Below are 26,827 nucleotides of genomic sequence, written 5' to 3'. Positions count from 1 at the left end.
TGGGGTTCATCACTAGCTTTCCTCTTCGCTGGAATCATGGTAGACTGTTCGCTAGCAGTGGGGTTGGACGATGTATGATCCACTTCCATTGCTACAGGTTCCTCAGCTGCGGGTGTCATGGACGGATGATCAGGGTCGTATTCTTCCTGTTCCGTAGATGGCCGGTGGGTAAAGCCTGGTGCATTGCTTGCAACTGGAGTTCCAGCAGGAGACGGATTGGCTGGGTCATACTCGTCCTCGCCGTGAGGTACAGGATCCACTATCAAGGAAGGAGCCGACGGGTCGTATTCACTCTCATCGTGTGTTGGTGGAGACGACGCACTGTTGTCTCCTACACTCATCACAGACGAATCTTTCCCAGCTTCTTGCTCTTCATTCCCAGCAGCATTTGCTGTCGCATCTGCAGAGTCTTGTGCCGCTGACGCTTCCTCCTGGCAAGCTCCGGAAGTAGCTTCATCATTCGCTATAGACGCTTCAGTCATGTTTACTTCTTGAGTCGTTATGTTCGCTGGGTCGTTGTTAACCGTGTCCTTCTCTTCTGAAGTTTCGTCCTCTTGCTGTGAAGCAGTAGCAGGATCCGAAGCCGTCGGGTCCGCCATCACTTCGTCGTGTTGCTCCTGATGCTCACCGGCAGTCAAGTCACCATTATCTGCAGTATCATCTTCTTTCCTTGCAGCATCTCCCGCCTCAACTTGCTGCTGGGACACGTTGTCATCCAATTGTTTATCGGTGTCCGTTTCCATCTCTTGTACCGTGTTGATTTCCTCTTGAACAGTGGAAACGTCGGTACCAACGGGAGTACCGACCAGCGGAGCGTCTGGTTCTTGCACTAATTCGTTCGGTGCATCGACCACCGTGTCAGTGGCGGTGTTTGCCGCGGGCGCGTCGTGCTCCATGCTACTACAGCAGCCGATCCCAAGCAATTTTGAAGGTCCCATAGCCAGCAACACGTGTGTACCACACAAAATAACCTGATTGGATGAAAAGAGAGCCATCTCCAATGAAACGGCGTATAATTCTCAAGCATGGAGAAGCTTACAGCGCCACTACTACCAGGCTTATTAGACGGACCCGGAGCCGTGAAGGAGAATAATAATGCTTCGAGTATCCCAAGGTTCTTCTTCCCTCGCAAACGGACGCCATTCACGTGCGGAGAGCACATACGACGAGGGAGGGTAGCAGCTAAGCTGGATGCTGTCATCCTTACCAGTACCGAATTCTCTCGACTAGTAGAGCATATCTGCTCGTTTGCCTGTATTGAATTTGCTTTTTATTGCAAGTCTAGCTGCTGCTCTTTGTATATGTTTCTCATGTCGATTCATTTGCGTTCTAACCAGGCGATCCCGATCTGTCGCTGTATCTAAAGCGAGAGATAAAGCAAAGAACCAAGAAGACTGGAATCGTTGAGATCGATCGCATGCTCGACGCACAAATGACACTTATGCTCTCATACGAAGACTATCAATCTCTTTCAAAGGGTTCTCGGTGTGGTATATTGTCTCTGCGTGCGAAGTCGGGGATCCTGCTGACAGCTCAACGCTTCCTTATGGTACAAAGCGCCTTTGTCTTGGACGACTACTGTTTACTCGGTTGATCATTTTACGATAAATCTGTAGTTTCCGCAGGACACACAGGGGAGAATAAGTGGGTATATGCTCCTTGAGTACCTTCACCAGCTGCAGTTATCCCTACGCATAGCCCGATTCGTTCTGGAACGCGTTACTCATGAAGGCTCAGATAAAGACGAAGTGCTGTCGGAGCAAGCGTACATGACTCTTATAACCGAAACAATTCAAGTCTCGAGACAACCATTAGGGCTCCAAGACGACACTGATTTCCAGCAATACTATGAACTTATCTGTGCGCGCATGCTGCTCTTGCCACACGGATTGCAGCAAATTCGTACGCATGGACTATCGATCCACCAAGTGGTGACATGCAGTCGCTTTGCTGAATTCTTTAGACTAATGGATGGCTCTCTGCGTGAGCGATACGATATGCAGAGTAATGCATTCCACCCTACTCGAATTCGGAATGTACACCGGCAGTATCTCCAGCTAGACCGCGACGGCAATGGCATGCTTAGTATGACTGAGCTGCAAGACTACGGCAAAAAGCGTGCCTTTAACCCCACAGGCAGTGAGCCTACTCACGATCTAACGGGTGCCTTCGTGACCCAAGTGTTTGCGGAAGTACCAACGTTTAACCATGAGATGGACTATCATGCGTATCTGGATTTTACTTTGCTTATGAGCGACAATGTATCCCCTGCTGCACTTCGAGTAAGTCGCAGAGTTAGAGCATGTTGATATTCTTTTGACCGATGGTTGTGTTTTTAGTTCTTTTGGAATGTACTCGATTTTCATAAGCAAGGTTTTCTGGACGCCTTCACTCTCGACTTTTTCCTCCGAAGTCTACTCGAGAAAATTTATGCGCACGAAGGAAAGAAGGACGCGCCAAGCATAGATCGTCTGCGCGTATGTACTCGACTTGCAGGACTTTAGATATTGTAGTACTAGTATTTAATGATCTTTTGTTGTAGACGCAGGTATTTGACGCGGTGGCCCCAGTGCATCCGGCCAGGATCACGTTGCAAGATCTCCAGCGATGCAAGCTCGGACACAATGTCGTTCGGTAGGATAACTAATTGCATTCAGCTCTTAAGGAGGTGGAAGAACTCTCACATGATTGCTCTTGTCAGGCTTGTTACCGATTACGTCGCTTACCGAACATACGAAGACAACGGAGGTCGTTTCCTATGACTTGAGCGAAGCCAAATACCTATTGATATCTATTAGGACAGATGAATGCAGCTCAGCTCTGGTCATCACTACGGTAGCTTTGCTTTGCGTCACTAGTTTGTGTACGTGCCCAACAAAAAAGAGAGCGCATTGAGCGTAGAGAATACTGTAGTATCTTTACGTGATGCACTTAAGCCAGCAGGTTCTCGCCGTTGTAGTGGAAGAGGCAGACGCTGCCGGTAAACATGGCGACGCTAACCAGAAGCTGCTGGTGCTTGGTGGCAAAGGCACTTGCACGGTCATAGGAGCTCTGGTACCACGACTTGCGCTGCACAGGCACAGCACCGGCGCCAAAGCGGCCGCCAAGGAGGTTGGACTTGGGCTTAGAGATGCTGGACGCGTTCATCTGACGCTGGCTCGCATTCAGACGCTCGTACTTGGTACGCAGACTAGCAGCCTCACGCTCCAGAACCTGCAACGCAGCCTCAGCCTCTTGCTTCTTCTTGGACAGAGCCACAACCGAAATGCTAAGCTTCTCGGCTTCAGACAGCGTAAAGCTAGCCTTCACGTGGAAACGGCTACCGACCGGCTTGGGTTCCTCAACCTTCTCGACTTCAACCTTCTCGACTTCAACCTTCTCGACTTCAACCTTCTCGTCTTCCTCAACCTTCTCATCCTCCTCAGCCTTCTCGTCCTCCTCAGCCTTCTCGTCCTCGGTCTTTTCAGACGCCTCAGTCTCCCCGTCCGCCTCAGTCTCCTCAGTCTTTTCAGTCTTTTCCGTCTTCTCATCCTTCTCAGCCTCATCGGTCTTCTCGGTTTCCTCGGTCTCTTCAGCCTTCTCTGCGGCAACCTCCTCTTCAACAGCTTCCTTCACCGCTTCCTCCACCAGCTCCGTGATGGTGGTAGGTTCCTCCACCTCTTCTTCGTCGGCAGTGGTGTACCATTTGTCCAACACGTTGTCCTGGAACAGCGATGTGATGGGGAACTCAATCTCCTTCACGGGTTCAGGCTCCTCATCGTCTTCCGACGCAGGCGCAGCGACAGTGATGATCACAACCGCCTCGCGCGACTGCACCGGATCGAACACGAACGTAGCGGGGAACGTCAGCGCCGTCGATTCCTCATCCTCTTCCGTCTTAGCAGCAGCATTCCAAGCCACGGTGCGCACAGCCGGTTCCTTCTCCTTCTTGACGCGCTTCTTAATGATAGTACGCGTGATTTTGGTGGTCGTCTTGAGCTTGCGCGGCGTACTCTCGCCGTCCTCTTCGGGCACCTGACCGTCCTCCACGACGTGGCCGTGTTCATCGGTAACCACAACGTCCTTCTTCTCCACGACTTCCTCCACAGTCTCATACTCATCATCCTCGTACTCCGGGTCGAGGGACACGGTGATGGTGGCGTTGGGCACGGGTTCCTCGCCCTCCACACCGAGCAACGAGACCTCCAGGCGTCCCACGCTCTTAGCGGCAGCCTTTACCTCATCAGAGAGCTCTTCTTCGCCCTCAGGGGCCTCGGAAAGAGCCGTGATCTGCTGGAACACAGCGGCAATCTGCTCGTCCAGCAGCTTCACCTCGTCCACCTTGGCCGTAACGTTGCGACGGCATTCGAGATACTGCTGCGACGCACGCTGCACCATGGCAGCCACTGCGGCCGAAGAGGATGTGGAAGCCATTGTGAAGGGGCAAGATATACACAGAGAAAGCGCCGCGATATATGCGGCTGCGAAGCTTGCTGGGGGTCTCGGCGTAATGCGTGGCGAGGAAAAGCTGCCTTGACAGAAGGTGTGTGCCACATCAAATCGAACTTTACAGTGATGATACGGCACGAGAACTTCACACCAAGTTGGTTTTCCGACATGAGTCGAACGTTCCAACACGAGTTGGCAAAAAAAAGTAAATTACCACTGGTGTTTCAGCGTGCTGATCAGACTGATCATCAGTGGCCGCTTGCATTGCTTGCAAGTTGCATTCAGTATCTCAGAAACCCAGAGCAGCTCCGATGTAATCGTGGACGAAGTCGTCATCATTGTCCTGAACATTCATGATGTCTTGTTGAAGTGTCCAGGTTTCGACACTGCGAACACCAAGTTTATCGGAGCTGAGAAGGCTTTGAGAAGACCTGCTGCCGTCAGCTCCGGCGACTTCGGTTGACCGGTTTGGAGCTTGTCTTTTACACGGTAAAGGTTCGATGCGTGAACATCTCGACGAGGAAACATGAGACCGTCGATACAATTCAGTGCTCACTCACCTCGATGGCTCCGTGTCGTGCGCGTTAAGGCTCGCTTCAACTGTCCTCCCACTGGCCGCACGTCGGTCGATGGCAGAGCTTGCGCGATGGGCAATGGAAACTGCAGCGGACACATCCAGTACTCCTTGCTTCAATTCAACATCACGCACAATAGTATTAAATTAATAGACTCCGCAGCACGCACGGGTATTCTTCCATACACTCAATCGGTTGTCTAATAGCTGAGAAGAAGAGCGCGCCGTCCGATTTCCGCCGTCTCCATCTTGTTCCATCCAAAATGGGCAAGCATCGCCTTTTCCTCTTGAATTCTCACAAGCACACAATTATCGCGACAACATGAAGGAGCCCTGTGTCGACACGGATGACGCATGGAGCCAGCCATTGAGTTGCTCCAGAGCCTCGTCCTCCTGGATACTCGGAGTGTAGCCGCTGTCGATGAAGCGTCCCGTGTTGGTGAGGTTGGACTGCGGGTTGAACGAACCAAAGTTCGTCTCGAGGCTCACGCGGTCCGAATACTGGGACACACGCGTGGACGAGACGGAGCTTGAGCCCATAATGAACGAGTCGTTGGTGCTGCAGCTGCTTCGCATACTAGCGCTCCGGTTGGACGACATGATGGCAGCAGCGGGTGGGGCGGGGGGCCCGCTGCGGCCGTAGAACTGGAATGAGACACCAGGCTCCTCCTTGTGTTGTGGGAGGGTGTTCATCTTAATACTCTTGTTGCTCTGTGCACGCGACCGTCTCCGGTTGCGCGGCACGATCTGCTTCTGCTGCTGACGGTGTGGCAGCGAGACGGGGATGTTTTCTTCTGTGTAGAGGATGTATTCTCCCGTTACGACTTCCTTGATAGGCGGCTGCATGTTCTTGTCTCCATTGTGTCTTGCCTTGGACATCATACGTCCAGAGTACTTGCGGACGAGGGCGGTAGGAGGCACGTCGGCTGAGCCTGCGACCTTGGAGTTCCCGTGGCCAACGCTACGTTGTTTTTTGTTCTGGCCGTGAGTGCGGAACTGATTCTCCGTCTTCTGGTCCATACGGGGTGTCAGGAGCTCGCCATTGCCGTCCGTGCTGTTGACAGGCGGCCCTGTCTGGTAGTAGTAGTCTGTCGGGTTCACTTCACCGTCGATAAAGGACCCAGCGCCACGCATGACGACTGTAGATCCGCTGAGGCTGCTAGCCGGGCCCGTGCCAGCCGTGCTGCTGGCGAACATGGTGCTATTGGACGTCATCATGGTGTCGCTCACGTGGCTGAAGTTGCGCGCGCCGAACTTATTCTTACGCTCCTCGAGGAAGAAAATGTGCTCGAGCGCTAGTGACGGCCGGCGGCACAGGCACTTGGAGCCGCGCACGCCGCAGGTCCTACATCTGCGCAGCCAATTGAACTTGAAGAGACTGAACCATGCAATGATCCCCATGGACCGAAAGCTCCGCTCTTGTTGTCCGCTGCGGGCGAGAAAGCAGCAATGAACCACGTGCAAGGACTCTCAGTGGGCAGAGGGCCGATCTTGTTTCGCTCTCGTCCTACCGTACTCCTTCCTGCGTGGTAAGCTGCGCCTCTGCTGGGCCTCAACTTGCTCTTCTCGGATGGGGCCTTTTGCTGCTGACCTTGACCGAGGGAATCGCAGACTGAGAGGGGAAGCCAGCCAGTCCATAGAGACGGCGAGTCAGTGACTCGTTCGATCGACAAAATGCGCCCATCTTTGGAAAAACTTACAAAGACCAGCCGAACGAGCGGTCACGGACATCAGTGCAAGTGTCGTCGGAACCTTAACGTTAATTTACATGTAAAGCTGTGGCGTAAATTGTCACCCACCACGCGGTGTACATGTGCACTGCAAATAGCAGGTCGATGCATGTTTCCTTAGTGGCGGCGTTCATGCTGGCAGGTATCATACTCGAAATTTAGACTCAAGAGTGAATATTACAACTTGTTTTGTGAGTACAAGTCCATTGCCCAGCGCACGTGCCTTCCCGCGCGCACTCACTTGCGCGATGTGGAAAACAGCTTGAAAAGCGATGGAAATATACAAAAACCAAGTCAAATGGCTGCGTGGAGAGGCTCAATTTGAAGCTGCCATTTGCTAGCTGCGATGACGAGCTCCACAGCGACTGCGATTTCCCCACAGCTGCGCCGCGTTGGCGTCGTGACTGCCAGACGGATGGAACAAGCAGTAAACGCGTCCTACCTTCGAAAGCTCAGGCCACCGTTCTCTTCGTAGCAAGTCGGAAATTCTGCCAGGAATCCGGAACCCGAGATCGAGGTCTTTGATCGGAGTGTGCTATGCCTAAGGGCAACGTATCCAGGTGTAGTGCTTCTATGCAGGCAACACCGACGGCTATCGCTGGCCTGCAATGCCGAAGAGCGCTCTTATTTTCCCCGGTTCGAACGAAATCGTTGTCCATTGGGCAATGCCCAAGTTGAAGAGTTCCCGCAGAAGTGACGTGGACTGTCCTGCCACTCGCACAGCAGCCATCCGCACTGCGAGTTCGATAGGCAGCGTTCGTGCCTGCCCAGCGAAATGGGCGCTTCGCTGTGAATCGCTGCGGGCGAGCCAGAGCGGACCAAAAGAAGTGCTCGTGTGGACGCAGCACCGAATCTCGCTTGCTTTTCTTGAGGTGCGTCCTTCGTCCCAAGCAGAGCAAGCCGCCCGGGAAAGCTTGGGTTCCGCCGTGACGGAAGAGTGCACCCCGGGATAAATTGGATGGCCTCGTCACGTGAGCTCCGTACAGCTCGGATGTGGATACAACAGCAACTTGGTGCCGCGTGGCGCTTTGGTTGCACAAAGTACAAGTTAATCCATGTTGCATGGTGCAACATGCACCATAACTTTTGTCAATTTGGACTCACTGATGAAAAATCCTTGCAGATTTTTTCATTCACCCGTGGCCACCTCCCTATTGACAAGAGCTGCCGCCTGAATTTTGTGTACGGTTAGTATGTGGCTGACGCACACGAGCCTATTGCATCTGCAAACGCGTACAGTACTGTGTGACCAACATGCGCTTCAATTGTCCTGTGGTCCTTTCCGTGTGAAGGCACAATTCAACGGCGGTGACTCAACGTCCGATTGTTTGCGCTCTTGACAAACTCGAAGTGATCTTGTCCACACCATTGCCAGGTTACCTACGCCCTGTAGCTGCCCGTTCAAATTTCGGTGCAGCATGCAACGCGCGACTTGCAAAGTTTTAGACGCAAGTCTTCCTCCGTTCCAGCCGCCACGTCACACCTACAAGCGCACACAGCGAGACCAAACGACCTGCAAAAGATTGCGGCGAGGATTCATCGCCGGACAACAATCGTCCGGCTCGTAGTCTCGACGTCGTATCGACTTTCCATCTTCGTCACTGCTGCGATTTCCATGCGCCGCTTGGAAAATTCGAGTTCTTGCTGACGCTTCTGACGCTCTTGTTGCTCATTTCCAGATCCTCTTGCAGCTTGCTCGTCCAATTTCACGGCATTCAGACGTTCAGCGCCCGCCAACGCCTCCATATACGTTCGCAGTACAATTTGAGCATTCTTCCCTCCAGTCGTGGGTTCCAACAGGTCGTAAGATGAATGGGTTGCTTCCCACTCATCTTTGAGCACAGCAAGTAATCTTGCGATACTGGATGGGAAGCAGAATCCAAAGATCTCGATCCGAAAGAGTGTTGCAGATCTCGAAGACTGGTCTTCAGATACTGATTCGATCACTGGAGCACCGACTCGACCAAACGATGTGACCTGCAAACTTTTAATGGAAGCGCTCGCGAACGGATACAACGCATACAACACTGGCACGTCTTGATTCGACATGGCTGATAATGAAAATGACAGGTCAGATATTGCAGAACCAAGCAGACGCAAACAAACACTTACGCGCACGATTGATGAGGAACTCGTACAGTCCGTGGACAGCGTCGTGGCCGTGGAAGAGAAGCAATGAGTCGGCTCCGTGCATATTATCTGGAGCAACGGTAGTGCGAGTCATGATCGTGTCACCGTTCTGCTCCGTGTTTCTTTTGCTGGTTGCCTCGAGTTCTTCTTTGAGCAAGTGGAACTCGCCAGCCTCGCGCTGCGTTTGATTTGCTTTAATGTACGGCATCGTGTATTCCACATTGAGGTGGTGTAGTACCTTGCGGATTCTTGCACTTGACTGCGACATCACAGCCCGGAGATGACAGTTCTTCGTACGTTTACGGGCTTTTTTAGTTGGACTTTCAGAAGATTTTGTTCCTTCGTCATGCTGTCGACATAGGTTGATAATTGACGAATCGTTCCCTGTTGCATCTTGGTTGTCGATGTCATGGAGAAAGTAAACTACAAACTCGCTTGAGTGAAGGTAGAATGAGCCATCCCGTGTGCCACCAACGCTGCTAGACTGCCGGCGGAAATTCATGTAGACGTCGCGAAATGACTGCTGCCACGTATTCCAGCGTGCTGTGAAAAATGCTTTTTCATCTCGCATGTGTTCACCTTTGGGGCCTCCCAGTAATGGCTCACTTGTAGCTGCAGCCGCTCGGTTGATCAGAACGGATGCTGGCACTGGGTCTGCAGGGTGTACGAAGTAATGCAACGCTTGCTGCCATCGCACTGCTGTGCTTTGAGAAGCTGATTGCTGCGCAATATTATCACCACCAGATATGAAGTTCTGCAGTGCTTGTTGCTTGATTTTTGAACTGGCAGCATCACATCATATTTGTCAGAACGAGCCACATTATAACGAAGGATTCCAATTGTGAGCGTCACGTACGTAACGCGCTGAAAAGGATACGGGAACGCAGTAAGAATTGACAGTTTTGTCTTGGGCACAATGTCCAGTGGCAACTCTGCAACCTGATTTCACAAATTGAGCAACACGTTTCCTGACACCCATCTGGTCACTTACCTGGAAGGTGTTCGGGACGTTTGCACCTGGAACAAGCCGCCGGTTGTGTGCACGTTGATTCAGCAGTGACGAGTTATAAAGCGAATGCAAGCGTGTTGACGCAGTAGCGGTTGGCGTCTTCTCTTGAGGTGAGTTTTGGGGAGTCGACTCTGATTGAGATGCCTTCATCATTTCTTTTGCCGGCGAACCCTCATCTGAAGTAGCCTTGCGAGAAACTTCGTTCGATCTTTCTTCCTCTTTAGGCTCGTCGGTTGTCTCTGTTTTGCCAGGAGATCTTGATAAATAACGACGTTAGAGATTTTACGTCTTAGCAGCATTTCTTCTGTCTAAATTGTACCTGGCAGATGCTGACGGTGATTGAGGTAAAGAGGCCGCTCCCGACGCCACCCGCGCCTTCTTTTCAGCCGAAACTTGCAACTTCGCGGCTCGACGGCGTTTCTACAAGCGCCCACCGATCGTCCATCAATCGGTCGATCTTCCAGCAGCATCCTTAATCACCAAAAATGCCGTCACGTACCCGCAGCTCCATCGGCAAGAGCCTCTTGGCCTTGCTCACATTGCGCTTACTAGGACTAGGCGTTCCATTTGTCGCGGGCTCTTTGTTGGGCTCCTGTGCGCCCCCACCTTCACTAGTCATTACCGCGCTGGACAATGGAGCTCTTCGTGGGATAATATCGATTCTGGAAGGTTATCAAACAGCTTTATATATTCTCACAGGAAATTGCAGTGAAGCCATTCATACGTCTTATTCGACCAGGACCAGCAATAATGGTGAATTCAGGCCACGCCGTGATCCTGTTCTACAAGTACGTGGAGGTGGAGACTCCGCTGGAGCTCAAGCAGGAGCAGCAGCAGCTTTGTGAGCGTTTGGGACTCGTAGGCCGCATTCTCATCAGCGAGGAAGGCATTAACGCCACGCTCTCGAGTCCTTCACGTGCCAAGATCGATGAGTACATCGCATTCCTATGCACGCATAAGGTGTTCGCCATGCGTCCTGAGGACTTCAAGCACAGCTCTCACGAGCATGAGGAGCCGCCTTTCGTGGGCCTTATCATCAAACACGTTAAGGAGATCGTGTCCACGGGCGGCATCGTCGCTCGCCCCGACATGACAGCGTCCGACGAAGACCGGGGATACCTGACTCCTCAACAATTCCACGAGGCGATGTGCCAGGCAGTGAAGGACAAGGAGGGTACCGTGGTTTTAGATGTACGGGCACACAAGGAATTTCTAGTTGGTTTGTCATCTTCATCATGCAGTATATTTCTTTTCGTAGGGTTCTAATTGTCGTTTTTCACAGGTCACTTTGAAAACGCGGTGGATCCTAAAGTCAAGAACTTCTCCGAGTACTACGCATTCTTGCAGAACCGTGTAGACGAGATGAAGGACAAAAAGGTCTTGATGTATTGCACAGGCGGCATTCGTTGCGAAAAAGCGTCCAACTTCCTGCGCAATCAGGGCGTGAACGATGTCCACCACCTCAAGGGCGGCATTCACAAGTACCTTGAAGCGTACCAAGACGGAGGCTTCTTTCGTGGCAAGAACTTTGTCTTTGACAAGCGGTATGCTGTTAAGCTCATGGCTACAACTTAATGCGAGTTTAACGATAACTTGTATGTGCTCTGTAGAGTTTTGATGGGAGCACAAAACAGCAACGAAATTGTCGGGAAATGCATCGAGTGCCAGGAGCCGTTCGACGAATTCAGTGGGCGTAAGGTGTGCACTGTATGCCGCGACTTGGTGCTTGTATGTGATAGCTGCTACTACACTCGTCATGGCGAGGTGCACTGCACGGACCACCAGTACCTCAAGCGCTGCTACGTCACGTTCCTGCAGTACATGCCACGCTCTGAGCTACTCGAGCAGCAGAGGGCACTCGAGAAGATCCTCGCTGAGTTTCTGGAGGACAAGTCCAGCAGCAAGAACAAGCGTCGCTCCATCCGCAACCAGCTCAATAAGATCGCAACTCGCTTTGAAGCCATCGACGCCGACCCGGAGGCTGCAGCAGCGACACTGGCGCTGGACCCGCGTCCCATCCACTGCCGCACTTGTGGTCTGGCCACGTGCATGGGCAACTGCTGGGGCTTCTGGAGCGACGAAGTGCTGACTCCTCCTCAGAACTGAGTATTACAGGATCAGGTATCCGAAATGTAGCCATTTTCCGTTGTTGACTTCAACTTTTTCTTTTTGAGTGCGGAATCGAAAATGCCTGACAAGAGCACGCCAAGGCGGAAGCGCGGGGCCCCTGTATCCTCTGGACCTAAGAAGAAGCAGTCGGTGGCAGCAAAGAAGAAGCATGTGCGGGAGTTGGCTAAGGCGGGGAAGTGGACTGAGGTGCGGGGACGACAGAGCAGTGATAAACGACCTAAAACTCAAAAGCCATGCTGTGTGGTTTTTCGTATAGATTGAAAAAATGTATGGGAAAAGGCTCCTGGTCAAGGCAAAAGCGTGTATGTATTTCGAATGAATGTTGCCAAGGGTGTAAACTAACTACTAAATGGTTCAGATGCGGAGAAGAACCGCATGGGCAAGACTCCACAAGAGACTGCTCGTGAGATCTTAATGAAGAATGGATTGCTGTCGTCAGCTTCACAAGCAAATACTACACCTACTGCGTTAGAGAATCAGCAAGAAGAGTCTGGAACTCGAGTGAACGTGCCACGGGTTAATACTTCATTACGGCCTAGCTCGCCCAACCCATTGACAAAGGAACAGCAAGAGCTGGTCGAGAAGAGACGACAAGAAGCTCTGGAACGACGTCGACTGCCCACCTCTCCGCCAGGAACACTGACGAAGGAACAGCAAGAACGTATAGAGAAAAGAAGACGCGAAGCTCTCGAAAAACGACGCCGTGTCCAGAACTCTGGAATGAATCGTGTCCAACCTCCTGCTGTCATTCAACCCGATCCAGCACATACTTCGCGATACGGTTTGCTGCCTTCGGTTGCTCCACTGCGCCATCAACAACCACCTCAAGTCTCGCGGATAGAGGCAAGCAGACCAACTTCAAATACAACTCATCGCGTCGTTACTCCCGACAACCTCCCAACAACAACAACAAACCAAGCAGTCGAAATCGAACCAGCACGACCAGATTACTTTTGGAACGACTTCGAGGCCGCTGCAGAGATTGTTCAATGGGAACATGAGCACATGGCAGAGGCAGCACTGGTGCAACCTCCAGCAAAGACTCCCAGAGATTTCAACCGACAAGTGGACGCTCTTCAACATTCGCAGCACATCCAGTACGAGAAACCTAGAACTCGGACACCTCCAGGCTCAGGCATCCCATCAATCTCGCAGGAATTGGCTGCAGCAGCAGAAATTATCCAATGGGAGAAGGAGCACGAAATTGTTCCGGATGTACCAGGTACGAAATCCCTATGCTTTACCTCGAGATGACGAACAGAACATTATGATGCTTTTCTATACAGCTCCTTGTCGACTGGGCGAGAACTCAGACAACGATCCTGAGTTTGATGCACCTCAATTTCAACTACTGCCTGTACAAGTCATTGACGATGTCGACCACGAGCGAAATGCCATCAAACCGGTACATCTTCAAAGGGGCAGCGCACAACCTGGGCTGAAGCTACCAAACAACGATCCTCAATTGAAATCCAGATCACACCGCAAGCGCCCACTGGTAACATCACCGCCACCAGGTCAGCTTTATTGCCTTTTGCGCTTAACCATAGTAGTTCTACAAGACTAACAACTTATCCTATCTTACCTACTGCTAACCTACTCTACCTAATTGCATTTGTCAGCTCTGCCACATAACAGTGCCGTATCCAGCACAGCGGCAAAATGTCCCGGTGGGAAAAACAAGAGCCACTCCACTTCACCTCGTTCATCTGAAAATCAGCGTGATCGAACGGCGGAATTCCTGTACGTCGTTTCTTCTGGGCATCGATGCGATAATAGTTATAACTGTAGTCCACTTATCTTTTGCAGCGACAAACATCTCTTGGAAAACAAGCTCGAGCTCCCGGTTCTTGAATTTCTCGATATGATGCTCGCGTAAGCACAACGCTGCCTGACCACGGCGTAGCGACATTTATCTGTTTGCTTCAGCTCGAACCTGTTATCCTGACCGAATGAGGTTGGAATAGAAGACCCCTCACTCGTACTTTCGGCAGACAGGGTCAGCATAGACCAAGTGGTTTGCCCACATCACCAAATCGTTTTCCTCTGACGAGAACGGAAGGACTAACCCAATGCTGTTGAAGTTCTTGGCGCTGTCGTACTCCACATTCAAATACTTCTCCATTTGCTCCAGTAACACAAACCACAGCGATCGGGTTGGTGCAGTTGCCTCCTCTTGTTTCCGCTGCCGTTCGTTGTTGTACAGGAAGTTGCCATACAGTCCCGAGAAAATACTTTCGTAAAGTGCAGAAAGAAGCGCTTCATTGAACTCGAACGCCCACGGTTGTTGACGCCAAATCTGCCACAATGCATCCAGCCACTGAATGAACACGGGAGACTGTTCCTCGAGCTCTTGCTGGCCTGGACCTTCGCCATGTCCATAGCGGTATCGAAAGAGATGTCCGAACGAGCACCACTCCTTCTCGATTAAACACAGTAATCCACGGACAGTGCGGTAGTATGGATCCAACAAGAGCTGCACCATGGCTGTCAGTTGTGGCGTACGGTCCCATCCGTCACTACAGTGAATCATCACCGAGTTGCCCTGACTGAGATATCGACAGATCTCCTGCGACGTCGAGAGGATATTCGATATATGCAGAAACCAAAAAGTGTTTCGCAGCTGAAACAGCCAGCCACTGCTCTCCCGTTCCTGTCCAGGCTGGCAGACTGATGCTAGCGAAGCGTATGATGAACGAACGGCATGGATATTCGCGATATCACAAAAATGGAGCTCCGAGTTCGGGTAATTTCGTGGATCCTCCGTGCCTTTGCCTTGTGCCGAGTTGGCCGCCGCTGCCATTTGACTACGTGCATCAAAGAAGTGAAACCTCGCGTCACCATACGCGCTCGTTGCGTGTTGAAGGGCAGACACCATTTTCTGATCGGCTTCCACAACGTATCCACTTAGACCTGTACACGGTTGAGCACATCGACACACAAGTGCTCCTGTGTGCGGGTGACGCCACACGACTGCAGGAATGCGACTTGCACTGCGATAAGCGCTCAGCTCGCGAAGATCGTCTTCGTCGAGTACAGACGGGATCACGAACGTGTCTGGATATGATGGGAACATGGTGTAATCCGAGTTGTCATACAACCGCATCCAGCTATCTTCATCCAGCAACTTTAACCGGCGATAGTCTTCCTCAGCGTCGTACAAAGAGTCATTTGGAGTCTCCAGACCTGATCCATCGGGCGTCTTCAATTCATCCTTATGTCGTAGTGCTTGATAATGCAAGTGCGCGAATAGATAATGAGGAGGCGAACCACCAGTAGAGTAAAGCTCCCAGATGCAACCCAAGAAATCCGAGCACGTAGTTTCATCCTGAAATGCCAGAGAGGCACGCAAAAGATGCTTGCCTTCAATATTGGCGACATGAGGCGCTGTCGTCGAGCTTTCAGCGGACAAAATGGACGCCAACGGGATTTCCATCGCGTCTTTTGTACTAAGAGCTTGCCAAATGATACGATAGTTCGTAAGTACCAGCGTACCATCAATGCTGAAATGTGGTGCAGTCCCCAAAACCATCTCGCCGACCAGGTGCGTCACTTGTCCAACTCCTCGGAACGCGCCTTTAACAGTGTGTGTACCCAGGCCTAGCATCCCCATTCCTAGTCCTTTGGCGAAGCCAAATACGCCGCCGTTTGCTCCGCCTTGATATGTTTTATTTACCAGACCAGCCGCACCCTTGAGGAATGCACTGCCAACGCTCGTGGAAGCACGAAAGAGACCTCTACCCAAAGACCGAGTGGGGTGGTTGTAGTCGCGAGTGAAGCAGTTGTCGGTTTGCACCTTGTGACCAGCAGCACCCAGTGAAGCATACGACCGAGGTGGGGGTGCTCTTCCAGAGCCCTCTTCGTTCCACTCGCTTGTATCTACATCATCCTCGGACGAGGAGGACATTGCTAGCATTTCATTCTTCGTGTTCTGCTCTTCGCCGCTATCGTCGCTCTTGTAGAAAATAATATAGGCAGCATTATCAACTCGTAGCCGTACTACCTCACCAGAAACCGGATAAATATCTCCAATCAGCGGTTGTGACTCATCTGCCGGTTGCGTCAGTTGGAAAGTTGGCGTAATTCGGCCTCCATTGTAGCCATAGTTATCAAGACGCAGCATCGTCGGCGAGTTCGCACTGCGAGCACTTCTTGCGGGACTGTTTGTGTATACTCCAGGAATCTTCTCAATCGCGTCGTAGCTGCCATATCCACAGTTGCTTACGCTTGCATGCGTGAATCGAAAGGCCTCGTTCTCATAAATAGGGTAAAACGTGGTAGGTGTGCCCGAATTGCTGCTGCTCTCAACGCTCCCAGGGCCTCCACCATTCGGGATAGTAATTGCATCAGAAAACGAGAAGTCTTCATAATCTCCAAGGTCCGAAAAGCTACTCGACGTCTGTCGAGTGACGCTGGGTGGTCCAATACTCATCGCAGCATTTGTATCTGTCTCAAAGTCCAATGCAATCGCCAATTTAAACCGATCTTGATCCTTTTCCTCAGCTGTACCAGTTTCGCCAAGCCCTTTGCATTCTTCGTCATCTGTAGCTTCAGCGTCAGCATCGCTTTTGTCCTCAGCAACATTCATGGCTCGTATCACGTGCTCCTTCTCTTTGTCTGCATCACTACGACTCTCTTCCAGGTCTGAATCTGTTTCTGTTTCTGTAGCTGTAGCCGACGTTGGTGCTGCAGCATTAGTCGCTCTGATATCTCCAGTAGTCCCGTTCTTTAATTGATGACCCGTCGAGAAGAACTCGGAGCCGGAGCCGTTGCTGCTGGACGACGTGGGCGACATAACCTCCTCTGGTCTCGCGTACAGCACACTTGTGTACTCTGCGTCGTCCTGGTGCCGCGCACTGTGAGTGCTGAGTCTCTCGTCCGCCTCGTCTCGACAGCCGTCGCTCGTCACGTTCACGTAGAAATCGCTGTCTCGCGCGCTGGCCATCGTTGTCTATACCCGTCGCTCTTTCTTACTTGATATCGTACAGCTATTTCCAACCAGCAGCAACAAATAAAAAATACATAAAGTATTAGGTCTCTCTAATCTGATTATTTTAAATTGTTCTCTGTACGTACGCGAAGCTCCAGCAGCTTTTGCAGCAGCTCGCCACGCGTAGTAAATATAGCCGATGTTGGTATAGCTCTCTAGTGGGGGCTTGACGCGGCGTACGGGAGGCTCGCGGGGTGTTCTACAGCGGCGGAATCAGGTACTTGTTCCTTCTGTACGAACTATTGGTGACCACTTGAATGCGATGCCCCCCATCCGAAAAAGAGTGATGGTCACTGCAGTTTCACAGTCGAAAACAGAGGGTGACGTCGAGGGGTTGGTGGAATCAGATCTGAGAAGAGTTTGTTGAAGTTGCATTTTTTTTTAGTTTTTTAGTCTGAGCAGGCTGGTCACTTTACGACTGTTGCAGGTCAGCTGGTACTTTACTGAGTACTTCCTGCTGCATTTCGTACGGTGTGAGCACCAGACGACTGCAGCGTAGCGTGTATTTCTGCTCCCACTCGCCGTCGGGATCTGGGATAACGAAGAAGTAGGCAATGAGGCGTTTCGGGTCCAGATACCAGCCCGACCTGCCCTGGATTGTACCGGGCATCGCTCCAAGCACGCCGCAGCTCAGTGCGTCTTCATAGAGAGCGAGACGAAACGCAATGCGTGCACGATACCCACGGAACACGGACTGGATTCGCAGTGCGGGCGTGTTTGCTCGATTCTAAGCAGAACAAAAAGGATAGTCAGCACCGATCTTCGAAACACTTTTACTTCGATGGTATATCCGTACCGTTGACGAACGTGGTCGTGGCGATACGGTGCGTGGGCTTGGGATGATAATCTTCTGCTTCTTTTCCTTTGCGGTCGCAGCAGCTTCAACCATATCCACTAAATCAAAGATAGTCTTGGCAACATCGGTCTCTAGCTCATCGTCTTCTTCTTCATCCTGTTCAACAAAATCGTCGCCGTAATCTTCTCCACTACCAACATCAGCTGAATCAAGAGCGTCTTTGATATCTAAGACTGGTTCTTCATCTTTTCTCGCTTGACATGTTTCTTCTTTGTCTTCTACAACGAGGATTTGATCCACTTCTTCACCACCGACATCGGCTGAACTGAGTGCGTCTTTGATCTGTACGGCCGGTTCGTCTACTGCACTCGCTTGAGAATTATCTTTTGCGTCATCTTTAACGAGGTTATGATCCTCTTTCGCACGACCAATATCAGCTGAATCGAACACGTCTTTGATACCTATGACTGGTTCTTCATCTTTGCTCGAACGAAACTTTTCTTCGTTGTCTTCTTCAACGACGCTTTGATCCACTTTTGTACCACCGGCTGAATCGAGTGCTTCTTTGGTCTCTACGGCCGGTCCGTCAGCTGTACTCGCTTGAAAATTATCTTTTTCGTCATCTTCAACATGGCTATGATCCTCGTTTGCACTACCGATATCTGCTGAATCGAGTGTGTATTTAGTGTCTGTACCCGGTTCTTCATCTTTTCTTGCTTGGGATTTGTCTTCTTCTTCAATGAGGCTGTGATCCTCTCCAGCACTAGCGTCTTTGATGCCTACGACTAAATCTTTTTGTTTTATCGCTTGAGATTTAAGTTCTTCTTCAACCATATTTTGTTCCTCATGCTGAGAATCGGTTTCTGGTTTACCATCAGCTAGTTGGGCAGTAGTTTCTCTCCGTTCTCGTAAAATCTGGTTATCTCGTGCGAGACTCTCAAGGAAAGATTGGCGTGTTGATTGCTGAGCTCGGACAGACTGAGGACGACGCGGTGTCGTAGCTGCAGTTAGCCCTGTGACCAAAGATGTATCTATGAGAGGAAGCTCCGGCCGCGAGGATATCCTTGTCACTTCATTTTCCTGTAAGACATCTTGTAGCAAGCGTGGTGTTGTTTGAGTGCCAAATTCAGTGAGAATCTTCTCACATTTCTCCTTGCGTAGTTGGGCATCGCTACCCATTGCCTCTGCGAATTGCTGAGCTTCGGAAAAGCTAAGTGCTCCCTCAAAAGAAACTGAAGTTTCTTTCTGCTGGTCTTCCACGCTTGCATCAGCATTCACCAACTTGATTAACGAATCCTGTTCTGTTGGTTTGTTTGGCAAGGATGAAAATTGTGCTGTAGCTTTTGCCGACCTCGTTTGATGTCGATGCAGAGACATATATGGCGATTGCATCCTCTGACTCGAACCTGCTGCCATGTTTTCGCTGGGTGTTTTTACTTTGGAATTAGGATATCTCACACTGTTTTCTTTTGCTGAAAGCGACGAACTTCTCTTCTTTCCATTCGTCACTGATTGAGTGCCTCTTGAAGCTGGTCTAGATGGAGATGAAAGTTTTATCGAGGCTGCATCTTGTTCTCCAGCATTATACCTTTTGCCAGGAGATCCGTTGCACTCCGGGAGTTTGAATGCCTTGTGTGCGTGTGGCTTTGTTTTCGGTAGTCCACCCGTGACATCCGCTTTACGAAATACACGATCTGGAGTGGCCACTCTGGCACTGATACCCGTAATCTCTGCGTTCAGATGCTGCCGAGGTGTGGTTGCTTCTTTCTCAAAAAGCTTAATTTCGTGCTGCCGATCGGGATAATCTCCGAGCATGAGTGTTTGAATCAACCTCCTTTCACGTTCACGCTGTGTCTGGAACTTCTTTGTCATGATTCGTCGCTCTCTGATCGTCGAGCATTTCGCTAATCGTCCCTCGCGTTTATTCTCCGCCATAATACATTGTTCAATCACTTTTAAGTGCTTGAGTGAAGCAATTGGCGCCGATAAGTTCTCCTTGCGTTGCGAGGCGATGGCTGGAAGGAAGACATTTCCCACGAGGTGTGTATTCAGGTCGGCGTTATGTCTTAGGTGATCCCGTCTTGCGTTAGCAAGCAACGATTTGTACGGATCATAAGCCATTAGAGTGTTATTGCGATACACGTCGTGTCTTCACTGCTATTTCAGCCAAAATAGAGTTATGAAAAATAAACCACTGCTGTAGTATCCGAATAACAAACCTTATCAATTGAAGGTTATGTGGATTACTCGATCGAGTAACCTTGTCCCATGCCACAACTAGCACAACTAGAGTTAAAAGATCCGCCAATCAAGCTTTACTGTCGCTCCTTAACCTCATTCCGCCTTGGCGCTGCCTCCAAGCAAGGTGGACGGTAGCTCCCGCTCTTCAATATCGGGATCTCCTCCGGTTGCTTCCTCTGCGTCGTCGTCTTCGTCATCCAAGTCAATTTCTTCTTCATTCGCCACCTCCACAATCTGCTTCTGGCGTACATTCCGCTCAGTCTCAATCTCCATAGTCTCTCCCTTCCGCTTCTTTTCGTCTCCTTCATCAGCTGATGGCACATCAAGTTGCGCCTCCAAAGCAGCCATGGCATCGCCAGCCACTGCTGGTGTTGAAGCAGCCACCATTCCTGCAATTTTCGATGGCTCCCCGTCCTGAGGAGCGATTTCAGACGCGACGTAGTTCACTTGAGAGTATTGAGCCACCACCGACCGTTTGATACGCAGCATTTCGAGGAACGTGTGCTCGGAGCCATGAGAGACCTCAAATTCGTGCCAGACCTTCCAGAAACTCTTTTCGTGCTGACGCGGGTCACAGAATTGAGACGCATGTGAGTAAATGGCTCGTGCGCGGTCGAATTCGCCCAGCTTTGTCTCCATCTGTGCAAACTTGAGGCACAAATTGGGGACACATTTGTCGGGCAGATTGGAGATGCCTCGTTGATACACATCCCGTACTTTCGCGACGCCAAAAAATTTCTGTGCCTTCTTGATGTATTTCTCGTAAATGGACAGCTTGTCGTCGTCTGGCACAGCGTCGGACGCGCGCTCATAAATAGTCATGACGTTGCGCAGCATGCCGTGCTGTTCTTCGAACTCGGCGAACTTCTCGTAGAACCCACGTACGGATTTTGCTGGGGCAGCACGAATCGCCTGCTCGAACAGATCGCGAGTTCGCTCCATCTTGGTGCCAGCATAGCGCTTCACAAACTTGGTCAAGTAGGTCTGCCACAGGTCGCCGGCATGCGGGAACTTGGGGAAGAGAGCCAACCCGCGTTCGTACACACGGAAAGACTCCTCAAAGTACTTGTTCTCTTCCAGATAAGCGGCAAAGTTGAGCACCATTTGCGGTGTGATGATTCTGAGCTCAAAGACCTCATCGTAGGCAGCACGAGTCGACTCGAGGTCACCCAAACTCTCCTCTAGATCAAGACGTAGCGTCCAGAGCTTCACACTCAGGTGTACGTTGTCCTTGGCCGTTAATGACTGCTGCTTGCGAAGACGAATCGTACGTGCGGCTGGAATGGCACAAGCACCACGAACAATCTCCAGTGCTTGATCGAAATTCTCATGGCGAAGTTCCAACTCCGCCCATTCGCAGTAGACAGCGGCGAGCTCCTGAGGGTTGCGGAATTCCACGTCCACGGCCTTCTTGAAGATAGCGCGCGCGTTGTTCAGATCTCCATGCTCGTCGTAGAACTTGGCGAATCGAATCCAAAGCGTTGGCAAGCGTCCACCGGATTTGACAGGGTCTACTGTTTTCACGGCTTCAGCATACGTCCGAATAACCTTCTGCAAGTCCGACTTGACTAGCTCCACTCGTTTTTCCCACTCACGCACGTTGTGAGGGTTCTGCCGTAGAAGAACCGAGTTAAGCAGCAACGGACGTCGTTCTGCCACATCCTCGTACACTTTTAAAAGCCGATCGACCTGTGCTTGGTGGTCCACTTCGTCTTCTTCGTCGTCGTCTTCATCACCTCCAGCTGCTAGATCCATCTCCGCCGTAAGCATGGCCTCAATAAACTTAACGTACGCGTCGAAGATCATGCTGAAGTCTCGGACTGTAACTACCGTGCGAATTCCCTCTTCATATACATCTCGTGCCGACTCGAACAACCCCAGACGTACGAAATATGTCGCCAAAGAGCACCAGAGTCGTCCCACCTCGTCACTGAACCTTGTCATGCCACTACGCAGAATCGCCTCCACATCCAGCGACTTTGCCACACGCGTTGGATACTGTGACACCATATCGCAGAGCTGCATCCACATGCTGTGTTGTGTGCGGTCTGTGCTTGTCTCTTTCTCCTGCGTTGACTCGATGAGCTTCACGAGCTGCAAGCTGGCCTCTTCAAAGTGCTCTACCGACACTAAATAGTCGACATATTCCCCTCTCTTCGACGGTTCCAGCATCAAATATCGCCTGTACACACGCACAGCCGTGCGGGGTACGCCGATCTGCTTAACAAAAGTCAGATAGGGCGTCCAGATCCGGTGGTGTTGGGTAATGGGCAGCGCTCGGAGCGCTCTGTCGAATACGTGACGCCGCGCAGTGACTACGCGCATCTCCCGCAATATGTTGAGGTAATCGAGCCACAGTCTGGGCATTGTGGACAGCTGCGCTAGTGCGCGCTCGTACAAAGCCACGAGTTGCGTGAAAAGCGGCGAGTCCACGCGCTGTCCACGTACTTGTGTATCGTACACGTCGTCCAGATAGAGTTTCCAGAGCTTGTAGCTGCGTGGGAGGGACTGCAGTCCACGTTCATAGACTTTGCATCGGTCGGTGAGCGGAGCGTCGGTCAGAGCGCGCAGATACGAGGTCCACGTCTGTACGGCGAATGGCTGGCGTGTGGCCTCCTCTTCGTACTCGAACAACGCGCCATCGATCTGCGAAAAGTAGTGATTAAAGAATGGGAGGCGGAGAAGGTGTCAGTGAGTATAGACACTGGGAGGATGGGGAGTGCAGGACGTACCATGGTCACGTCGGCGGCAGTTGGAGGTAGCGTCCCCATCATATCGTAGGCGGACGAGTGACACGTAACCTGTTTGTATCCTGGTTACGAATATGTGGTCCACAAAGGTTACGTTCTAATAACTAGAAGTTTGTAAGCACCAAGTTGAAACCGCAAGTGCAAATCTTTGGGACTTGCAGCAAGTCGAAAACATGCACATGCATTGGAACCACAAAGTACAAGTACAAACAAGAAATAAAGCTCATACCCAGTTCTATAGTGCACGCAGCAGCATATAGGATAGATGGAATATTTAAAAGTATGACCAGTGTCATCGCGCTTACTATTGTGGACAGGAAGACGTCACCTATTTGTAAAGATGCTGATCATTTTCTTATAAACGGAAACGTCCACAACGACGTGATTCTTGCCAACATGTTGCAGATGTTCGTTGTTGGCTGAGCAAGGCGAGCTCAAAATGGCCACACTAAGCAGAAGTCAGCAGCGTATCCTAAAATACAAATGTGTCGGGGCAACCGCGAATAGAGACGACATCGCCTTCCACCTAGTGAAACCTCTTTTGCGCCTCTCCATCCAAATCCGACAGGCTCAATAGTAGCAACTTCGGCAAAACTATTGTCTAGCGTGGTCAACTCGGCGGTCTTGGACGTCTTCCCTTCACTATGTCAACTTCAGCTGATAGCTTCCGTAAGGTCCACCTCAACAATGACGAGGAGAACGAGCGACTGCGACGTGAAGGCAAATACGCAGACAACTACGTGACAACGTCCAAGTACACAATCATAAGCTTCGTCCCGAAGATGCTCTTCGAGTTTTTCAGAGTGATTGCCAATTGTTACTTTTTGGCGATATCAATTCTTCAAGTGGCCACACCATGGTCCCCGACAAACAAATACACTACAGCTGGGCCGTTGGTAACAGTGTTAATGGTTTCTATGATCAAACAAGCCATTGAAGACAAGAAGCGTCACGACGCCGACAATGTCCAGAACTCCCGACAATGTAAAGTGCTGGGACGTAACGGAGAGATCGTGACGAAAGAATGGCAAGAAGTGGTAGTTGGGGATATTCTACGCCTCGGTGACCGTGATGAAGCGCCTGCAGACGTGTTTATCCTCTCAACGTCCGAGGAAGAAGGACGATGCTTTGTTGAAACGTGTAACTTGGACGGTGAGACGAATCTGAAGCGACGATCTGCCATCGAGCAAGTGGCACAACACGTTGGCTATAGGAAGCTAAACGATCCTGTATTGCCAGAGAGTGATCACAGCAAACAAACGGTGAAGCTGAATGCTACGATGGAGTATGAACAACCCAATAATCGCCTGTACAACTTCACTGGCAGGATCGAGTTTGGGCCCAACAAGGAGGCAGCTCCAATTGGCCCTTCCAACATCATTCTGCGTGGCTGCAGTGTTCGCGGTTGCGCGTACATTTACGGGATCGTCATTTTTACTGGTTCCGAAACCAAATTGATGCAGAACGCTCGCTCAACGCCATCCAAACAGAGTAATGTGTACAAGGTCGTCAACCGCTGCATTCTGCTGATCTTCATCACGCAGTTCGTGCTTTGTATCATCAGCACAATTTGCAACACGATCTGGATGAACAAGTATGAGAAGAATCTTTGGTACTTTAGCTCCGCTTTTGAAGGGACGTCATCTGCTTCCAACCTGGTGAGCTTCTTTACTTTTCTCATTCTCTATAACAATCTTGTTCCTATTTCGCTGTACGTATCGCTGGATATGGTGAAGGTCTTCCAAGCGAAAAACCTTGCCAGCGACCCTGAGATGTGCCATGAAGGAACGTATGCGAATGCAAGGACGTCCGATTTGAATGAAGAACTAGGACAGGTGCACCACATTTTCAGCGACAAAACGGGTACTCTCACTTGTAACATCATGGAATTCCGAAAGTGCTTCATCGCTGGTGTATCGTATGGTTTCGGCACAACCGAAATCGGTCGAGCTGTTGCCGAGATGGCGAAGAAAAATGCTGCTGCTAAGGGGTTAACCATCGATTCGAATGATAAAGAAGACGACAAGCACCACGATCCTAGAGACGCTCAAGTTGATTTCAACGCTCTCATTCATTTCGATGACCCACGGTTAATCAATGCACTAGCCACGAATGCTCCGGAGGCTGCAGCCATCGATGAGTTCCTGACAGTGCTTTCCGTGTGCCACACGGTGATCCCTGAAAAGAATGTGAAAACCGGTGAGATCGACTATCGCGCCTCTTCTCCGGATGAAGAAGCTCTAGTGAAAGCTGCCAGGTGTTTAGGATACAATTTCTACGCACCAGCACCACTTTTGGAGGTCAAAGTGACTAAGAAGAACGGGTCGTCGACTATGCGTAAGTACTCAATTCTCAATGTGAACGAGTTTAACAGCACTAGAAAGCGAATGTCCGTGACATTACGTACCGAAGACGGGCGATACTTTCTGTACTGCAAGGGTGCAGACAATGTAATGATGCCTCGCAGTAAAGTCGACCAGTATACCGCTAAAATGGATGAGGAATTGAAGCGATTTGCTAGTGAAGGACTTCGAACGTTGGTGATCTGCAGCAAGGAGCTAACCGCAGAAGAGTATTTGGCTTGGGATGCTAAATACCAGGAAGCTGTGACTTCTCTGACAAATCGAGATGAACTTTTAGAACAAGTGGCTGAGTTGATCGAAACCGAAATGAAAATTGTGGGGGCGACTGCAATCGAAGATAAATTACAGAAAGGTGTACCCGCTGCGATTGCAAATCTTGCTCAGGCCGGAATAAAGATCTGGATGCTAACGGGTGACAAGGAGGAAACTGCAATCAACATCGGCCATGCCTGCCAGTTGATCAATGAAGGAATGAAACTTCTCATCATCAATTGCGAGGACCTCGACGATTTAGGCAGACAAGTTGACACAATATATAAACTGGAAGATGTGCAGTCACATTTGAACGCCAACACGGTTTCCAGTAATCTCGCGCTTGTGTGTGATGGCAAGGCGATGGTTCACGTGTTCCCACCGAAGAACACGTCGTCTGAGCGGGCACTGCATGCGGCGAAGGTCCTCTCCCAAATGTTGCTGGATATATCCAGTGTTTGCCATGCAGTGATTGCATGTCGAGTCTCCCCTGCTCAAAAAGCGGATATTGTTAACCTCATTCGGTATAACTCACCACAAAAGCCAATTACACTGGCCATCGGTGACGGAGCCAATGATGTGAATATGATTCAGTCCGCTCACGTTGGTATCGGAGTGTCAGGCCAAGAGGGTGTACAAGCTGTTAATGCGAGTGACTATGCAATAGCCCAATTCCGGTTTCTCGAACGACTGCTTCTTGTCCACGGTCGCTATAACTACCAACGAATCTCCAAGGTCATTCTTTATTCGTTCTACAAGAATGTCGCACTCGTTATCGCTCTGTTCCTTTTCAACTTTTACAATGGACAGTCAGGTACGAGTGTGTTTGAGAGTTTTGTCATGGCTGGGTGGAATTTCTTCCTGGCGTTGCCAATCATTGCGATCGGCGTTTTTGACGAGGATGTCGCCCCCGAACAAGTTCTCCGTAACCCGATACTGTATATTCCTGGTCAGAAAAATGATGGGATCAACATGAAGCGATTTTCGATATGGCTACTCAATGCCATGATTCAAGCATTTATCTGCTTCATGCTGGCAATGTACGGCACAATCAACGTCGGTGGGTTGAGTGTAGGGCTCTATCTGCAGGGCAATGTCATCTACTCCGTGCTATTGATGTCCGCGAACGTGAAAGTTGTATTGGAGACCCTGTCCTGGACAAAGTTCAATCGAATGGTCTTGGTATTTAGCCTGTGGTTGTTCTTCTTCTTCCTGCTCGTGTTCCCTTTTATGGGAGAACTTGGACACGATCTGTACGGTGTTTCACTGCGGTTGTTATCAAGGTTCGTAATGCCTCAATTATTCTGCCATTGGTGATGATCCTAATGCTATACAATTCTGATGTTTATGCAGTCCGGTGTATTGGCTGTATTTACTCTTTGTGCCGCTCACTGCCAACCTCCTCGACATCAGTATCAAATAGTACGTTTGAAC

At 50.6% G+C, this 26,827-nt stretch overlaps 13 protein-coding genes across 23 annotated transcripts in view; 5 read left to right on the top strand and 8 right to left on the bottom strand.

Moving 5' to 3' along the window:
- PPTG_20898 (hypothetical protein) overlaps window positions 1-912 on the bottom strand; it is a gene marked incomplete at its 3' end in the record, with an annotated part of 2,666 nt that extends 1,754 nt beyond the window's left edge. Inside the window, exon 1 of the mRNA XM_008894325.1 lies at window positions 46-912. Within this exon, the coding sequence (XP_008892573.1) occupies window positions 46-896 (851 nt within the window). The 5' untranslated portion in view covers window positions 897-912. The remainder of the gene's footprint in view (window positions 1-45) is intronic.
- A 67-nt stretch (window positions 913-979) lies between these two features.
- PPTG_02214 (hypothetical protein) lies at window positions 980-2,904 on the top strand. Of its 9 annotated transcripts, none has more exons than XM_008893243.1 (6): window positions 980-1,254; window positions 1,338-1,549; window positions 1,617-2,282; window positions 2,340-2,477; window positions 2,549-2,634; window positions 2,702-2,904. In XM_008893243.1, the coding sequence occupies exons 1-6, from the start codon at window positions 1,026-1,028 to the stop codon at window positions 2,760-2,762; spliced, it is 1,392 nt and encodes a 463-aa protein (XP_008891491.1). In that variant the 5' UTR covers window positions 980-1,025; the 3' UTR covers window positions 2,763-2,904. The 9 variants fall into 9 exon arrangements, with proteins under 9 accessions (XP_008891491.1, XP_008891485.1, XP_008891492.1 ...); XM_008893237.1 differs by having other exon boundaries at window positions 2,543-2,634; XM_008893244.1 differs by having other exon boundaries at window positions 2,543-2,904.
- PPTG_02213 lies at window positions 2,492-4,586 on the bottom strand. Of its 2 annotated transcripts, XM_008893236.1 has the most exons (2): window positions 3,391-4,586; window positions 2,492-3,360 (listed from the first exon to the last, which is right to left on the bottom strand). In XM_008893236.1, exons 1-2 carry the CDS (start codon window positions 4,411-4,413, stop codon window positions 2,932-2,934), a joined length of 1,452 nt encoding a protein of 483 aa, XP_008891484.1. In that variant the 5' UTR covers window positions 4,414-4,586; the 3' UTR covers window positions 2,492-2,931. The 2 variants fall into 2 exon arrangements, with proteins under 2 accessions (XP_008891484.1, XP_008891483.1); XM_008893235.1 differs by having other exon boundaries at window positions 2,492-4,586.
- A 525-nt stretch (window positions 4,587-5,111) lies between these two features.
- PPTG_02212 (hypothetical protein) lies at window positions 5,112-6,681 on the bottom strand. Its single transcript, XM_008893234.1, has one exon. It carries the CDS (start codon window positions 6,401-6,403, stop codon window positions 5,312-5,314), a length of 1,092 nt encoding a protein of 363 aa, XP_008891482.1. The 5' UTR covers window positions 6,404-6,681; the 3' UTR covers window positions 5,112-5,311.
- Window positions 6,682-6,780: 99 nt separating this feature from the next.
- PPTG_02211 lies at window positions 6,781-10,558 on the bottom strand. 2 transcript variants are annotated; one of them, XM_008893233.1, is made up of 7 exons: window positions 10,371-10,558; window positions 10,191-10,291; window positions 9,854-10,127; window positions 9,719-9,801; window positions 8,845-9,644; window positions 7,970-8,783; window positions 6,781-7,903 (listed from the first exon to the last, which is right to left on the bottom strand). In XM_008893233.1, exons 1-6 carry the CDS (start codon window positions 10,488-10,490, stop codon window positions 8,269-8,271), a joined length of 1,893 nt encoding a protein of 630 aa, XP_008891481.1. In that variant the 5' UTR covers window positions 10,491-10,558; the 3' UTR covers window positions 6,781-7,903; window positions 7,970-8,268. The 2 variants fall into 2 exon arrangements, with proteins under 2 accessions (XP_008891481.1, XP_008891480.1); XM_008893232.1 differs by having other exon boundaries at window positions 6,781-8,783.
- On the top strand, window positions 7,238-7,850 carry PPTG_20897 (hypothetical protein). Its single transcript, XM_008894324.1, has one exon. It carries the CDS (start codon window positions 7,341-7,343, stop codon window positions 7,683-7,685), a length of 345 nt encoding a protein of 114 aa, XP_008892572.1. The 5' UTR covers window positions 7,238-7,340; the 3' UTR covers window positions 7,686-7,850.
- A 63-nt stretch (window positions 10,559-10,621) lies between the features above and the next one.
- PPTG_02210 (hypothetical protein) lies at window positions 10,622-11,977 on the top strand (the record flags this gene model as incomplete). The annotated part of the gene is made up of 3 exons (XM_008893231.1): window positions 10,622-11,090; window positions 11,154-11,415; window positions 11,482-11,977. The coding sequence occupies 3 exons, from the start codon at window positions 10,622-10,624 to the stop codon at window positions 11,975-11,977; spliced, it is 1,227 nt and encodes a 408-aa protein (XP_008891479.1).
- Window positions 11,978-12,058: 81 nt separating this feature from the next.
- PPTG_02209 (hypothetical protein) lies at window positions 12,059-13,880 on the top strand (the record flags this gene model as incomplete). The annotated part of the gene is made up of 6 exons (XM_008893230.1): window positions 12,059-12,187; window positions 12,258-12,303; window positions 12,360-13,223; window positions 13,288-13,518; window positions 13,624-13,744; window positions 13,811-13,880. The coding sequence occupies 6 exons, from the start codon at window positions 12,059-12,061 to the stop codon at window positions 13,878-13,880; spliced, it is 1,461 nt and encodes a 486-aa protein (XP_008891478.1).
- PPTG_02208 (hypothetical protein) lies at window positions 13,470-17,328 on the bottom strand. Its single transcript, XM_008893229.1, has 2 exons — window positions 17,078-17,328; window positions 13,470-16,989 (listed from the first exon to the last, which is right to left on the bottom strand). The coding sequence occupies exon 2, from the start codon at window positions 16,944-16,946 to the stop codon at window positions 13,977-13,979; it is 2,970 nt and encodes a 989-aa protein (XP_008891477.1). The 5' UTR covers window positions 16,947-16,989; window positions 17,078-17,328; the 3' UTR covers window positions 13,470-13,976.
- A 75-nt stretch (window positions 17,329-17,403) lies between these two features.
- PPTG_02207 (hypothetical protein) lies at window positions 17,404-19,722 on the bottom strand (the record flags this gene model as incomplete). The annotated part of the gene is made up of 2 exons (XM_008893228.1): window positions 17,404-17,718; window positions 17,788-19,722. 2 exons carry the CDS (start codon window positions 19,720-19,722, stop codon window positions 17,404-17,406), a joined length of 2,250 nt encoding a protein of 749 aa, XP_008891476.1.
- A 214-nt stretch (window positions 19,723-19,936) lies between these two features.
- Window positions 19,937-22,840, bottom strand: PPTG_02206 (hypothetical protein). Its single transcript, XM_008893227.1, has 2 exons — window positions 22,761-22,840; window positions 19,937-22,674 (listed from the first exon to the last, which is right to left on the bottom strand). Exons 1-2 carry the CDS (start codon window positions 22,800-22,802, stop codon window positions 20,122-20,124), a joined length of 2,595 nt encoding a protein of 864 aa, XP_008891475.1. The 5' UTR covers window positions 22,803-22,840; the 3' UTR covers window positions 19,937-20,121.
- A 582-nt stretch (window positions 22,841-23,422) lies between these two features.
- Window positions 23,423-26,710, top strand: PPTG_02205 (hypothetical protein; the record flags this gene model as incomplete). Its single annotated transcript, XM_008893226.1, has 2 exons — window positions 23,423-24,436; window positions 24,515-26,710. The coding sequence occupies 2 exons, from the start codon at window positions 23,423-23,425 to the stop codon at window positions 26,708-26,710; spliced, it is 3,210 nt and encodes a 1,069-aa protein (XP_008891474.1).
- Window positions 26,711-26,781: 71 nt separating this feature from the next.
- Window positions 26,782-26,827, bottom strand: part of PPTG_02204 (hypothetical protein) — a gene marked incomplete at both ends in the record, with an annotated part of 3,035 nt that continues 2,989 nt past the window's right edge. Inside the window, one exon of the mRNA XM_008893225.1 lies at window positions 26,782-26,784. Coding sequence (XP_008891473.1) covers window positions 26,782-26,784 — 3 coding nt within the window. The remainder of the gene's footprint in view (window positions 26,785-26,827) is intronic.

This window comes from Phytophthora parasitica (assembly GCF_000247585.1).
Source record: "Phytophthora parasitica INRA-310 unplaced genomic scaffold supercont2.2, whole genome shotgun sequence".
In the NCBI taxonomy this organism is placed as follows: Eukaryota; Oomycota; class Peronosporomycetes; order Peronosporales; family Peronosporaceae; genus Phytophthora; species Phytophthora nicotianae.
The sequence above is the reverse complement of the archived record's forward strand: the minus strand, read 5'-3'. Positions and strand labels throughout refer to the sequence as shown.